Source organism: Sapajus apella, unplaced genomic scaffold, assembly GCF_009761245.1.
Source record: "Sapajus apella isolate SASKATOON/1434 unplaced genomic scaffold, GSC_monkey_1.0 scaffold65, whole genome shotgun sequence".
Taxonomy (NCBI): Eukaryota; Metazoa; Chordata; class Mammalia; order Primates; family Cebidae; genus Sapajus; species Sapajus apella.
The window spans coordinates 7,008,464-7,023,599 of NW_022437005.1; the positions used below are offsets into that span (position 1 = coordinate 7,008,464).

Here is a 15,136-nt window from a genome sequence, read left to right on the forward strand (position 1 = left end):
ATCCACATTTTTAAACAATTTACTCTTATACTTAAAATAGGGGAAGACGCCAGGCATACGCTACCACATTGGAAGGTTGTGAAATAATCGTCCTGACCCCAGAACCCCTCACCATGTGAGCAGGGCTGGGAGGTGCCCTGTGACATCACTAGTGGAGCAGCTTTCTGTGAGCCATTGCAGAAAGACTTCTGGGCTTCACTGGCTTATCGTGTTCTGTCAGCGACTGTGAACAGGAATGCCCTGCACTACAAGAGTAATTTGTGTCTAAGAAGCCCCTGTATGAGTGAATTATATTTAACGTTAATACAACATATTTGGAGGCACTCTCAGTTCCCAGATGGCCCCTCCAGTGATGGTAATGTAGTGCCAGATCTCCTTAAAGTGGACACTGTTCCTTCCTTCCAAAGTTGAGATCAGCCATCAGTGCAGCCTCCTCATCGCTTTCTCTAGCGTGGCTTCTTTGGGACTCCAAGCCTTCCTCTCTGTGAAGCACTGTATCATAGGATCATGCAGACGAAACTTAGGGAGGACGCCAAAAGGTGATAATTCAGTGTTTACGTTTAAAAGTAAGACCAAAAAAAGCAACAGGTCCATAATTTTTTTAAAAAATCACGAAAAATGATGCTGATGATAGACTGTCAGGGAACAGGATGACATTTAAGGGCACAAAGTGCTCGGGCTGTCACTGCTATCAGCCTGCAGCGGGCAGGGCTCCTCAAGGACTTGTCAAGTCACTACCAACTAAGTGACCATGACTGTCGTCTTGAGGTGCACAGCCTGGACTCCATACGTGAAATCCAAGTCAGCGCTTCTAAACATAAAGAAGTCCTTATAAGCTGAAGGCGGGGGATTGTAAGCTGAAGTGAGACTTTTGGCAAAGTCAGGATTTGTTAACCACACGGGCGGATCTCAAGGGGTGCCCCCTTGACACCTGGGCTCCCTTTTTTAATCACTTCGCACAATGAAACATAAAAGGAGGAGGAGGCCTGGGGAAGCCTGGCAGATAAAACTGTGCCAGTCTGTGGTGCATCCTCTCCCCGACACCAGCCTCACTGCCATGGTGCAGGAGCTGCCCCTCCTTGGAACGCACCTGCAGCTTTCCAGCTTTTTCACCAGTCATCCCCTACTGTGATGCGGACCCCTACCCCTGGGTTCCAGAAGCCAAACCTAAAGCTGCTGTTTCTAAACACAACTGGGCTTTCAAGCCTTGTGTTTAATTTAGAAATACACGCGGAGGTCACATACTTCACAGTCTGTATATCTACATAGATTTTAATTCTGAAATACTGCTGAATATCCCAGGCCATCAGGTAAAGTTGACACCAGGGGTTATTCTGTGAGGTCATGCGCCCCCAACCCCACCTGGTGCAATGGTGGGAGTCATTGCTTAGACTGCCAAGTCAAGACTTGAGAAAGCACACGCGAATGAGCAAAAGCCCATGGGGCATCCAGGCCTAGAGAGAGGCCTGTGGAAGGAGCCGAGGGCAAGGGGTTAGCAGAGGAGGAGGCCAGGCCCCTGCAGCCAGAGGCTCAGGCCTGGCTTTTTCCAAACTCTTCTCCAGAGGAGCCCGCCCTTCCACACCAACTTCTTCCTGGAGCCTGCTTCCTTCCTTCCTCCCTTCCTTCCTTCCTTCCTTCCTTCCTTCCCTCCCTTCCTTCCTTTCTTCCCTCTTTCCCTCCTTTCCTTCCTTCCTTCCCTCCTTCTCTTCCTTCCTTCCCTCCCTCCCTTCCCTTTTTTTCCTCCCTTCCCTCCTTTCTTCCCTCCCTCCCTTCCCTCCTTCCTTCCCTCCCTTTCTTCCTTCCTTCCTTCTTTCCTTCCCTTCCTTCCTTTCTTCTTTCTTTCCTTCGTTTCTTCTTTCCTTCCTTTTTCCTTCCCTCCCTCCTTTCCTCCTTCCCTCCCCTCCCCTCCTCTCTCCTCCCCTTCCCTGCCTTCTCTTCCATTCTTCCTTTATTACTTTCTCGCTCCCTCCCTCTCGCCCTCAATTTGCTCATCAAAAAATCTAGTTTCTTGCCATGGCACAGCCTGAGTATTTAAAAATAACTTGTCCTCACTTTAGAAGTAATGATCAGTTTTTAAAAATGAGAAACTGCATAGTCAGATAACCATAAGGTTAAACAATAAAAATCATCCAGTCTCTCAACCGCAGAAAGTGACCATTAACATTTTGTGAAAATGTTGATACAAAACAAATGAAATGATACTGTGCACCTTTGTGAACTACTTCTACAGTATAAAATGTACTGTGAACGTATCTCCCTGCTGTGAAATATATTTGAACACTAATTTTTTAAAATGTGTTGCCCTCCATTATGGGGGGCATTGTTTTGTTGGATAATATTTTAATGAGTTTGGATTTTTTTAAGCACTTTGTTATGTTGTTAGGTTTCCCATCTATCCATCCATTTCTATAAATGAAGGACCACTTCCATCTCCCTTGAGGTACCGTCCTCCAGCCCAGTTGTTCCTCCCCGCAAACGCCCAGTGTCTCACACACATACCTGGGGTTGGCCCAGGACTCACCCGCCGTGCCTCCTGCCTATCTCGCCTTGTACCTTTACAGCCGGCTGAGCCCCCCAGGGCTTTGCCATGTGATACCCAGACACCCACCAGTTGCCTGTATTTATTTAAAAGTTAAACTGTGTGTCCTTGTTTAGACAAAATCCCCAGGTGATGTCCAGAACTAAGTAAATGTTTGGGATCCGGGTGGTCCAAATTGCCTTGGATTTCTAAATGCCACATTCAAGTTCGGAAGAGAAGCTTAAATCTATATGCACTCAGAAAACATTTATTGAGCGTTACTGTGTACTGAGGTCAGAGTCGAGGGCTGTAGTCAAGGTTCAGCCACCTCCCGCAAAACCCACGTTTGTCCACAGAGGCTTCCCACTGCCTGAGCCAGTGGGGAGCTGTCCGGGGCCCAAATAGAAAAAGTTATCGTGGCATGGAATTGGAGCAGCATCTATCCTTGTCACCTGGGCTCATGTGGCAGTTGTAGCTGGTTTCTACGGAACAGAAAGTCACGAATCCACACCTTCAGCAATTTATAAACTAGAAAGCCACTTGCAGAATGTGTATGTGTATCTCCCGTAGCCTTGAACGTCCTTCCTGGGAACAGATCTTTTCAAATGACTGACGCTGCCCAATTCCTGCCATCAGGCATGGCCTTTTATGTGTTTCTTTTGTTCAAGTAAGCTTGAAAATAACTGAAATTATTTCTGATCAGTTTTGACTAGGAGGTTTTTCTCAGAATGATGCTGTGGAAGCTAAGAAATTTAACAGTGTTAAAACACCTCAGAGGAGAGAATAAACCCAGTTCCATTTATTAGCTGGGTGTGCAGTATTAATAGAGGATGGGTTGTAACCTAGCAACTAGTTTAGAAACACAGAACAAGGCAATCACCGTTTAAAATATCCTGAAGAACATTTAGTCACTGAGTCCAAGTATGTGGTTTCTGACACACTGTTACCTTCTGCTGAGCTTGGTCAATATCTATTACTGTTATTTGCAATGAAGGATAAGATATAACCTGTCTGTTATATTTGAAAAAATAAACTGCTATGATAAAGTTCCTAAAATTCAGAGATGTTTCTAATGTTGTTTTTCTGATCCACATCCTGCCTCCAGGGTTTACAAATAGTGACTGGTAGTGCAGAAAATGGGACTTACTTCCGAATTCATATTAACAAGTATAAAATGGTGGAAACCATCACATGCCTTTCTAAGGAGCCCTTCCCCGCCTCCAACTACATCCGCCTGTTTGGCCAGCATGAGCAGCTCCTCAACAACCTGTGTGCTCGGTACAATGAAAACCTGATCACAGATCTCTATAGGTAAGTTGGACGTTGCATTTCACTACGGGGAAATACAAATATATAACGTCTCATGAATGAGGGACGTGTGTTGTGATGTACCAGAGAGCAAAACGGGAATCGCTGAGAGAAGCCAAGTGGCAGAAGTTTCATTCTAACGAAGAACATCTGAGGCTAATGTGGGCTGGGAAGCAGTGAGTCACAGGAGGGAGGACATGGACTCCAGATGTATCCACACATGGCCCCTGTGGCCATACCAGGGCCTGGACCCCAGGTACAACCAAGCCCCCCATGGACAGGCTCGGAGGAGATGATATCCAAGTCCCTTTCCACGTGGGACTGTCAAGAGCAGTGGTCAGAAATGCCGGAGGTAGATTTGGGAACAGCATGTGGAAGGGTCTGATCCTGATGGGACTCATGGGACAGGGTGTTGCGACTCCAGCCTTCCTCCTCATGGCATGTGTTCAGGCAGGCTCAGGGTGGCCATTTGTCCAGGGTATTGTTAAGGGAATTCCTACACTGACAGGCTGGGGAGACTTGAAACCTTAGTCTTTTGAAACTCTTGAGACATACTTCATCCTATCCAATAGGAAGGCATAGAATTTCCAAGTGGAAATCTACCTCTAAATGTAGCCTGCTTCTTAGCAAAGTTAGGAGACTTTCCGTCTATTCACAAAGCAAGGTGTTGCAGAGCCAGCACTAGATACAAACGTGGAATGAAAACCGTGCAGTTCCAGTGTTCTCAACACCCATAGAAGCAATTGCCAGGATAGCCAACAATCTCTCTTGCCTCTTAAATTTTTTTAAATTGTAGAATGCATCATACAAATAAAAAAGTATGTGAAGTATGTATGGACTTTAAAGGGAAGAATAATGCTGGAACTCTACGGGTCCACTGCCTAGTGAAGAAATAATGGCTTATATTAGCAGGCAGGAAGTCCCTCTCTGATCACCCCACCATCTCCTAGGAGATAGCCACTGTCCTGAGGTTTGAGTTTTTCATTCTGTTGCCTATAAAGCAAGGATCACTGAACTTCTTCTATAAAGGGCAGATATAGCCTCAGTTGCAAGTCCTCAACTCTGCATTTGTAGTGAGATAGAAGCCATAGATGATGTGTAAACAAATGGACACAGCTGCGTCCCAAGAAAGCTTCATTCGCCAAAATGGGCATTGGGCCGGATTTGCTCTCAGTCGTACTTTGTCAACAGTTGTTTTAAAGATGTGTACATAGACACATGTGATTTCCTAAATAATATTTGAGTTTACCTTGCCTACTTCTGACTCAGTTTATAGCTTATCAAAGAAAGCGAGTGTTCAGTTTGCACTGTGTTGGTGAGAACCATCCAGGATGATGTCTGTAGCTGTGGTTCATTCATTCTCCCTGCTGTGTGGTATTCCATCATGTAATGGTCACGATTCAGCCATGGATTTTCCTGTTGACTGTGTTGACACTGGTTCCGGTTCAGGGCTGTTACGGTCGGACGTTGTGAACGTTGTGGATGTACCTCATGTGCAGAAACTCTCTAGATATCCTAGTCCTAGAACTGCCGGGTCACAGGACATGCACATCTTCAGCTTCACTAGTTGATGCCCAGATGTTTCCCAAGTGTGGTCACGTGCCATATAGACTTTCCAGTCAACAATGAACTACATATACAATCGTGGTCCCATAAGATAATAATGAAACTGAAAAATTTCCATCTCCAAGGGCCACCTTCCTATCGCCTAACACAACACATGAGCCACGTGTTTTGTGTGATGCTGAGGTGAACAAACCTACTGTACTGCCCCGTTGGTGTAAAAGTATAGCACACAGTTATGTTCACTGCAGAACACTTCAAATGGTAATAAGTGACCATGTTACTGGTTTATGTATTTACTAGACTATACGTTTGATTGTTATTTTCAAGTGTATGCCTTCTACTTATGAGAAAAGGTTAACTCAGTCTCAGATAGGTCCTTTGAGGGGTATTCAGAAGGCATTACTGTCACAGGAGATGGCAGCTCCATGTGTGTTATTGCCCCTGAAGCCCTTCCAGTGGGGCAAGATGTGGAGGGGAAGACAGTGATCTTGAGGTCCTGACCCTGTGTAGGCCTAGGATAATGTGTGTGTTTGTGTCTTGGTTTTTAACAAAAAGTTTAAAACGTAAAAAATAAAATTGTAAATAGAAAAAACTGCATAGAGTAAGGACACGAATATTTTTGAATAGCTATACAATGTGCTATGGGAGTTTTTTGTTTGTTTTCTTTTTGTTTTTGAGATGGAGTCTTGCTGTTGCCCAGGCTGGAGTGCAGTGGCATAATCTGGGTTCATAGAAGCCTCCACCTCCTGGCTTCAAGTGATTCTCCTGCCTCAGCCTCTCAAATTGCTGGGATTACAGGCACGTGCCACCACATCTGGCTAATTTTTGCATTTTCAGTAGAGACAGAGTTTCACCATGTTGGCCAGGCTGGTCTCAAATTCCCAACCTCAGGTGATCCACCCGCCTTGGCCTCCCAAAGTGCTGGGATTACAGGAATGAGCCACCACGCCCGGCCTTGTGCTTGTGTTTTAAGCTAAGTGCTATTATTACAAAAGAGTCAAAAAGTTGTAACAAAATAAGATTATGAAGTACAAAGAGTAAGCTAAGGTTAACTTATTATTAAAGAATAAGAAAGATAGAAAAACACATTTCTATAAATTTAGTGTAGACTAAATGTACTGTTTATAGTATCTTCAGTATTATACGGTAATGTCCGAGGCCTTCACACTCACCGCTCACTCACTCACTAACTGCCCTAGAGCAACTTCCAGTCCTGTAAGCTCCGTTCGTGGTAAGTACCCTCTACAGGTATACTCTTCTAAAATGCTTTATACTATATTTTTGCTGTACCTTTTCTATGTTTAGATACACAAACAGTTACCATGGAGTTACAATTGCCTACGGTATTCAGTGCAAAAACTTGTGCAAGTTTGTAGCCTAGGAGCAACAGGGGCATACTCGATAGGTGTGTGGTAGTAGGCTAGACCATCTAGGTTTGTGTAAGTGCACTCACGGATGGTTGCCAGCAAAGCGTTTCTCAGGATCTGTTCCCGTCGTTAAGTGACACATGACTGTCGTATTTATTTATTTATTTATATTTTATTGCATTTTAGGTTTGGGGCTACATGTGAATAACATGGAAGATTGTTGCATAGGCACACACATGGCAAGGTGATTTGCTGCCTTCCTTCCCATCACCTATATCTGGCATTTCTCCCCATGTTATCCCTCCCCAACTCCCTACCCCCCACTGTCCCTCCCCTCGTTCCCCCCACAGACCCCAGTGTGTGATGCTCCCCTCCCTGTGTCCATGTTTTCTCATTGTTCATCACCTGCCTGTGAGTGAGAAAATGTGGTGTTTGATTTTCGGTACTTGTGTCAGTTTGCTGAGAATGATGGTTTCCAGGTTCATCCATGTCCCTACAAAGGACACGAACTCATCGTTTTTTATGGCTGCATAGTATTCCATGGTGTATATGTGCCACATTTTCCCTGGCCAGTCTATCGTCCATGGGCATTTGGGTTGGTTCCAGGTCTTTGCTATTGTAAACAGTGCTGCAATGAACATTCGTGTGAATGTGTCCTTATAATAGAATGATTTATAATCCTTTGGATATATACCCAATAATGGGATTGCTGGGTCAAATGGAATTGCTATTTCTAGGTCCTTGAGGAATCGCCACACTGTCTTCCACAATGGTTGAACTAATTTACACTGCCACCAACAGTGTAAAAGTGTTCCTATTTCTCCACATCCTCTCCAGCATCTGTTGTCTCCAGATTTTTTAATGATCGCCATTCTAACTGGTGTGAGATGGTATCTCAGTGTCATTTTGATTTGCATTTCTCTACTGACCAGTGATGATGAGCATTTTTTCATTTGTTTGTTGGCCTCATATATGTCTTCTTTTGTAAAGTGTCTGTTCATATCGTTTGCCTACTTTTGGATGGGTTTGTTTGTTTTTTTCTTGTAAATCTGTTTAAGTTCTTTGTAGATTCTGGATATTAGCCCTTTGTCAGATGGGTAGATTGCAAAAAATTTTTCCCATTCTTTTGGTTGCTGGTTCACTCTAATGACTGTTTCTTTTGCTATACAGAAGCTCTAGAGTTTGATTAGGTCCCATGACTGTCATATTTATTTAAACTTTTCCCAGCAGTGAATGAGAGCTCCTCTTGCTCCACAGACCTGCCAAACCTTGGTACTGTTAAATTTGGCCAGTCTAGTGGCACACAAAGTTATCCTCCCGGGGCTTTAATGTACCCTTCCCCACTTAATGATGCAGTTAACTGCCTTTTCATTTGTTCATGGTTCATTTGTGGTGGTTTCTGTGAAATGCTGATTCATATTTGTTCGTGGAGTGGGGGTGTCTTCTCATTATTGATTCACAGTAGTCATTTATAAACAAATTGGGGAGAAACTTGTGTTGGTTATATATTTTTAACCAACTTTGAAGCTTGTCTTTTTGCTTTCTTTATGATGTCAACAATATTCTTAATTTAATAGAATGTTTGCCTTCTTCAAGAGCATCTTGGATACTTTTGTCCTTTCCCTCTTATAATAGTTTTGTAATCAACTTGTCAAGATCCATGACAAGCCCCATTGGATTTGATAAGAAATGCATTAAATCATAGATCAATTAGGCAAGAATTGACATCTTTGATATTCAGTCCAGTATCATAACATAGTATAGCTCTCAATTTAAGTATTCTTTAATGTCTTTCAATAAAGGTTTATCATTTTATCCATGAATGGCTTGCACAGTTTCTGTTTCATATGATCCAAGATGCTTTATATTGTTCTTTCTGTTATAAATATCATTTTTTATGAATTGCTGCTTGTGTATAGAAATTCACTAATTTTTGGATGGTTCTGTATCCTGGAAATCTGAGATAATTTACCTATTGATTTTTAGATTTTCCAAATAGAAAAATATCATCTGCAAATAGTGACAGCTTCATTTCTTCTTTTCCAACTTTTATAATATTTATTTTCTTTTCTCACCTTACTGCACTGGCTAAGATTTGTAATAAAAAGATCGGCCAGGTGCGGTAGCTCACACCTGTAATCCCAGCACTTTGGGAGGCCGAGGCAGGCAGATCACCGTAGATTGGGAGTTTGAGACCAGTTTGGCCAAGATGGGAAAACCCCCTCTCTACTAAAAATGCGAAAATTAGCTGGGTGTGCTGGCTTGTACCTGTAATCCCAGCTACTCGAGAGGCTGGAGCATGAGAATCACTTGAATCCGGGAGGCAGAGGTTGCGATGAGCTGAGATTGCTCCACTGCACTCCAGCCTGGGTGAAAGAGTAAGATTTTTGTCTCAAAAATAAATAAATAAATAAAAATAAAAAGTGGAGTAGAGGCAGTGAGGGATGGCACCTTTGCACCATTCTTAATCTGAAAGAGGAAGGGGTCAAGATTAAGTGTGTAATAGTTGCCATATGTGTTTTTTATAGATGTTCTTTATGGGATTAAGAAAGTTCCTTTTGATTACTGGTTTTGTAAGCATTCTTATCATAAATGGATTTTTATTTTTATTTTTCAGAAAGGGCACTTAGTCCCTGAAAACTTTTATGTGTAAGGATACCTTCCCGATGCTTTCAAATATAAACTACGTATTGTTAAGTATTAAACGTCAAAATCATGAGCTGTCCCTCCTCAAATCTTTGTAGACTTGGCTCCAATATTTATCTTAAATAATGAAAAACACAAATATTTTTAAAACGAATTCATTTGCTCCTTCACTTATATATAGGGTTTTATTGTTGTGGTCAACCTTACCCAAAATATTTTAGTTAGGGGAGAATCAGTTGTTTGTTACAGAAAGCTTTTGGTTGGTGGGGAATGATATGCTAAGACTTTCTGGAAAAAAAAAAAATGTTTCACATTTGACCGTATTCAAAGTCCTACCTGGTTTGCTTCTTTCTAAATAGAAGGTGATTCTGAAACAGACGGACTTGGTGAGTTTGAGACTACAGCAGGTGCTGCTGTTAACTGACGATAGTAATCATTTCAAAAGTTAATTAGATTTGAGATGAGTGTTTGGGATGGCAAAACGGGGTGACAGCGGATATCAGGAGGTGCCGATGGACGTCGTCCGAAAGGAGCAGGGGCAGGAAGGTGGCTGCCAGTCATTTCTAAGTGAGTCCTGAGAGCAGCGCTGCGCCTTGTCAGTGGCTCCAGGCTGTGCTCGTAGGCACATGCAGCTGCGGCCACATTCTTCTCAAGTGCCACGAAATGCTGCCAGGTCCTAGTGCTCATTTTTGGCCCAGCACTCCTACCCTGTCTGTTGTCAGACCGGCTGGCGAGGCTCCTTCCAAGCAGGGTGAATGGTTGAGCTGATTTTGGCCGCGATATGATTACCGATTGTTTTCCTGACCTTGGCAGCGTCAGCACCCTCTCTTGTTCAGAACAGGCACGTTTTATTTGCACACTTCCATCCGCCGTGGCTGGGGCACCTTCCTCGGCGCTCGCTGCTGCCAGGAAGGCTGACAGTTAACCAGCTGCACGGTTCTTCTGCAAGTCAGGCACGACTTCAGTTCAGTTCCTCTCCGCGTTCGGAGAAACCCTCTGGATCCTTCCTCTCCACCTCCCCCTATCTATTCTCACTCCGTCGAGGGCCAAAGCAGTGCAGGCACTAGCTGTGCCAGTGGGAGCCGTGGCAGCCCTGAGGGTCAGGTGTTGCTGTGGTAGCCGAGGCCTCCCCGGCAGACCCTGGCTGCCTGCGAGGGGCTCACTTGGAGCCATATGGGGACACGAGGTGGCGGCCGAGCTGTCAGCCACCATGAGGCACAGGCAGACAGCTGTCACGGGACCACAATAAGCGAAGGTTCTGCCGCCCAGGCTGGCTTGGATTCCACCGATATTTTATTCTTTGTTTTCACCTCTGAGTGCCAGTACAAACCACTGGCACTGAAGAGAGAGAGAACTAATCCACCATTGGTGACTGTGTGTGTGTGTGTGTGTGTGTGTGTGTGTGTGTGAAAGAGAGAGAGAGGGAGAGAGAGAGAGAGAGGGAGAGAGAGAGAGAGAGGGAGAGAGAGAGAGAGGGGTTGATCAATTGATTGATTTACTACTTTGGAAAATGAATAGAGCCAATTTTATATCATTTGTTGCTTTCTGACCCAACCAGCATTTAAAGTCACACAAATATGTTACTAAAAATCTTCCTTTTCCCAATCTTCCCCTTAAAAACATTTCTGTCCCCACAGGCCTCACTCATGCACACTCACACATGTGCACACACTCATGCACACTCGCACAACACTCATATCCACCCACACACACGCACAGTCACACGCTCACACACACCTGCATCTTCCTCTCTGAAACCTCGCAGTTCTGTCCTCACCCCCGACAAGTCCTTGGCAGTATTTAGAATGGCAGCACCTTCTGCCCTGCTGAAAATGCTCCTCCCTTCAGGACACTGGGGCGAAAGGAACGTCAATGAGGGTGTGGAGAAGTGGGAAATGGGAGCTGGGTTGGAGAGGAGAGGGGAGGCTGAGCGGCTTCCTGAGATGCCGCCTGTCAAGGACCTTAACAAGCCTGTCCCGTGTCTTCTCGGCTTTCTTGACTCTGCTTCATCTTCTTTTAACCCCACTTATTGATGACCCTGCAAAAGAGAGGTCTCACCAACCGAATCTCGCCCTTCTTCACCTTAATTAGCAGCCTGTGCATCCTTTATCCTGGTGATGTGAATAGGTGTTGCCTTAGCTTCTTTGTATGAGCCCATCAGGTACTCACAAACCTTGATTAAACCTTCTCTTTTCACATCTTAATACGCTGAGCTCTCAAAGACTGCCCTGCGCCGCCACCGCCTCCACACACACTCCAGTGGCCTACATTCGGAGACCCAGTGCTGCTGTGCAGTGTTCTCAATGGGGTTCGAGCAGCCCTCTCAAAGGCTGCCGTTACCTTTTTGAACTCAGAGGCTCCAGTTCTTCCTTTAGAAAAGCCACCCGTGTTATCTGTCTTTGGAGCTGCAAAACAGGATGCTGCCAGCCCATGTGGCCCCCAAATTTATTGATTTGACTCCAGTTGGAATCATTTGATCATGACTGTAACATGTTTTTCTGTTCTCTGTAGTCAGCAGCCTTTTGCTGTGTCCGATATTAAATTGCACACTACATTCCAGGAGACTGTTTTTCCAGGTTTATCAAAATCTTCTTGAACAATGACTGCCCACTCCAGCTTCTCAACTTTTTGGTCCATACCTAAAAGGTGGTGGATGGTAATCCTCCGAATATATCCCCCCCCCACCTCACCCCACACATGCTTCCCTGCGGCCTTGTGCCACACCACTGACCTGCTCTCTGTAGACTCTGTAAAGGTTCCTTTCACTTCAGATAGTGCCAGTTCTGTGTGACAGCCTCGCAAAGAATCCTTTCCGAAATGATTTGCTAAAATCAAAATCCATTCTCTTCCTTTTGCTTCCCACTCATTCAATTACAGGCTATTTCTCCGCCCTCATAAAAGGCAATCGAGGTCAGTTTGCTCACATACTCTGGGGATTCCTCACTGATCACGCCTTGGCCTCCTTGCTCCAACAGGCAGATCCCTACCCAGAGATGCTTCTCCTACTATTCCACAGGCCACGAGGCCAAACTCAAATTTTTGAACCTTACTTGTTCCCAAGATGGTCAACCTTAGATCTGGAAGTGTAGACCAAGGAGGAGGCCAGAGTCCGCTGGCCACAAAGTGTATCCGTTCTTATCGACGGTCCTGTTTTCCGATCTTTTCTAGTGTATGTTACCCTCTCACATCTTCCCACTATGGCATTTGTGTGGTACCAACCTTTCCTGAGATGAAAGGTGAGGCCGTGTTTGAACTGCTCTGAAGTTATAGCCAGCACATGTCCCTCCAGATATTCATGCCAAAGATTATAGTGTGGAAGAACAGACTCAACCATTTGCATAGTCCAAAATGAATGTTCAGAGAAATGAACACAGGGAGTTCTGTGTGAAGTATGAACTTTTAAAAACCTACCTCATTTACCATGAAAATAGCACTTGGCGTATCATGTTAGGATTTATTGGAAAGGCTTGGATTGAGATTTTTTTTATGGTTTTGAGGTATCAGGAATGTATAAATTCTGATTTCAAGTGCCTCAGTCTCACTAGTGTTAGTAAGAATCTTTGCCTGGAGGACAGTGCCTGTGAATGAATGAAAGAAGCATGAGTATCCCCTCTAGCAGCCAAGATTTTGTTTTATGTTTAAGGCTTTTATTACCGAGAATGTAAGAAATGAATGAGGAAATTGAGCCCCGGTTAACATCAATCTGAAGTTGGGAATGAGTGGGGAGCCTCTGCCTATTAACAGGTAACTCTCCACCAGGATTCCTCACCCCGCTTGGTCAACGTGCACTCCCACAGTCCTTACACCACCCTTCCCGGCAGCAGAGGAAGGCGTTGGCATTCTCCCTGGCTGTGCAAGAAAACCAGTGCTTTCATTATTTGAAAGGAAATGTGTACATTTAAATCACATATTAATACTCGGGGTGGAGAGTTTCAGCACAGGGATGGCCCTGCATCCCAGAAGACCGTGCTGAAATGTGAACTGTACATGGGACAAATCACATGCAGTGTGAAACACACTTCATACATGCCTGTTGACCCATATCTGCAACATTACTAAAAACAAATAAACAAACAAATGAAAAAAAAACCTCAACTTTTCACCAAGCTTTATAAAAACAAAGAAACACTTCATGGTGAGCCCACCACTGCCACCTCTCAGTTACCTCTCGCTGCCCCGCCCCCCGCCTTCTTACCTGCCACCCTGACCACCCTCTTTGTCCTGTGACCCGGTGCACGCTTGGTATATATCTTAAGAGAATTTACTTTGAAACTCCTACAATCTGTAAAAGCAAATCATCACTTCCCTTTCTTTAGTGTGGAAAGGACACTAGACTAAGACCAACAGAGGGGTCAAATTCCTGCGTTCCTGCTTATCAGCTTTGTGAACTTGAGCAAGCCATTTAATCTCATTGAGCATTAGTTTCCTCACGAATAAGATGGAGATGTAATCCATGATAAATCTTCCCACATCATGGGATAAAAGTATATGTTGGGCCGGGAGCGGTGACTCGTTGCTGGAATACCAGCCCTTTGGGAGGCCAAGGAAGGTGGATCACAAGATCAAGAGATCAAGATCATCCTGGCCAATGTGGTGAAACCCCGTCTCTATTAAAAATAAAAAAATTAGCTGGGCATGATGGTGCATGCCTGTAGTCCCAGCTACTCAGCAGACTGAGGCAGGAGAATCACTTGAACCTGGGAGGTGGAGGCTGTGTTGAGCTGAGATTGTGCCACTGTACTCCAGCCTGGGCAACAGAGAGAGACTCTGTCTCAAAAAAAAAAAAAAAGTATATTTAATGGAAACTAAAGTACAAGTGCAAAAAGTTCTTTGAAGTATGTAAAGTACTACACAAGGGCAGAGTTTTGTAATGACTTTAACTCGTGTGTTCATGTGCACTACACGTCAATATTAGCCTTTATGGAGAGACAGAAACACTTCCAGCCTTTTATGCGGTATTCCCTCCCCCTCCCAAATTAATACAAATTTAGGAAAATGCAGTGCTTCCTTTAATAATTTAAATGAGCAAATGCATTTAAATTGAGTTAGTGTATATGCTTGCTATATCTTATTTTGAAAATTGTGTGGTAGTATATATTGAATATGATTGTTTTCAGTCATGGGCTAAGAAAATAATTTCTTTAAAGAGAGGTCATTATCAATAATTAAATAAGTGAGAAATCTGGTGCTTTACTTAGAATAAATGTGCTGAGTCAATAATGTACCTCCAGGGCACTTTATAGCAAAGGGATGGATCAAATGCTTCTACATAAGCTTCACTTAAAAATGATTTCATTTCAAGCCACTGGACACCCAAAGCAGACTAGGTCTTGAATCCCATTTAAAATTTCAAATTAAGAGCTGTTTGAGTTATAAAGTGTGTCTAGAATCTAATATCATACAGTTTTAAAAGCTACTTTGGAACATTGTTTCATGCATTGTCAATAATCACAAATACTTTAGACCTGCACTGTCCACAGCAGTCAACTGCCCCATGTGACAAGTGGCTACCATATCAGACAGCAGAGAATAGAACATCTCCATTGTTGTGGAAAGCTGTGTTGGATGGTGCTGCTGTAGACCAGTCACCTCCACGGAATTTGTAGAGGGTGCGTTGGACGTAGCATCTATGAACAATCATTCCCTAAAATGCTAATGGCCAGCCCTATTTGGGTCCGAGTTTCAGACATGCCAGTGTGGTAGCGAACAGATGCATGCTCAGTGAGGACCC

General features: G+C 44.0%; 1 protein-coding gene across 3 annotated transcripts in view; it reads left to right on the forward strand.

Annotated features, from left to right (window-relative positions):
- The window catches only part of CFAP61 (cilia and flagella associated protein 61), a 298,730-nt gene that overhangs the window by 239,820 nt on the left and 43,774 nt on the right, over positions 1–15,136 (forward strand). For all 3 annotated transcript variants that reach the window (XM_032248119.1, XM_032248120.1, XM_032248121.1), the window contains one exon: positions 3,624–3,829. In XM_032248119.1, coding sequence (XP_032104010.1) covers positions 3,624–3,829 — 206 coding nt within the window. The remainder of the gene's footprint in view (positions 1–3,623; positions 3,830–15,136) is intronic.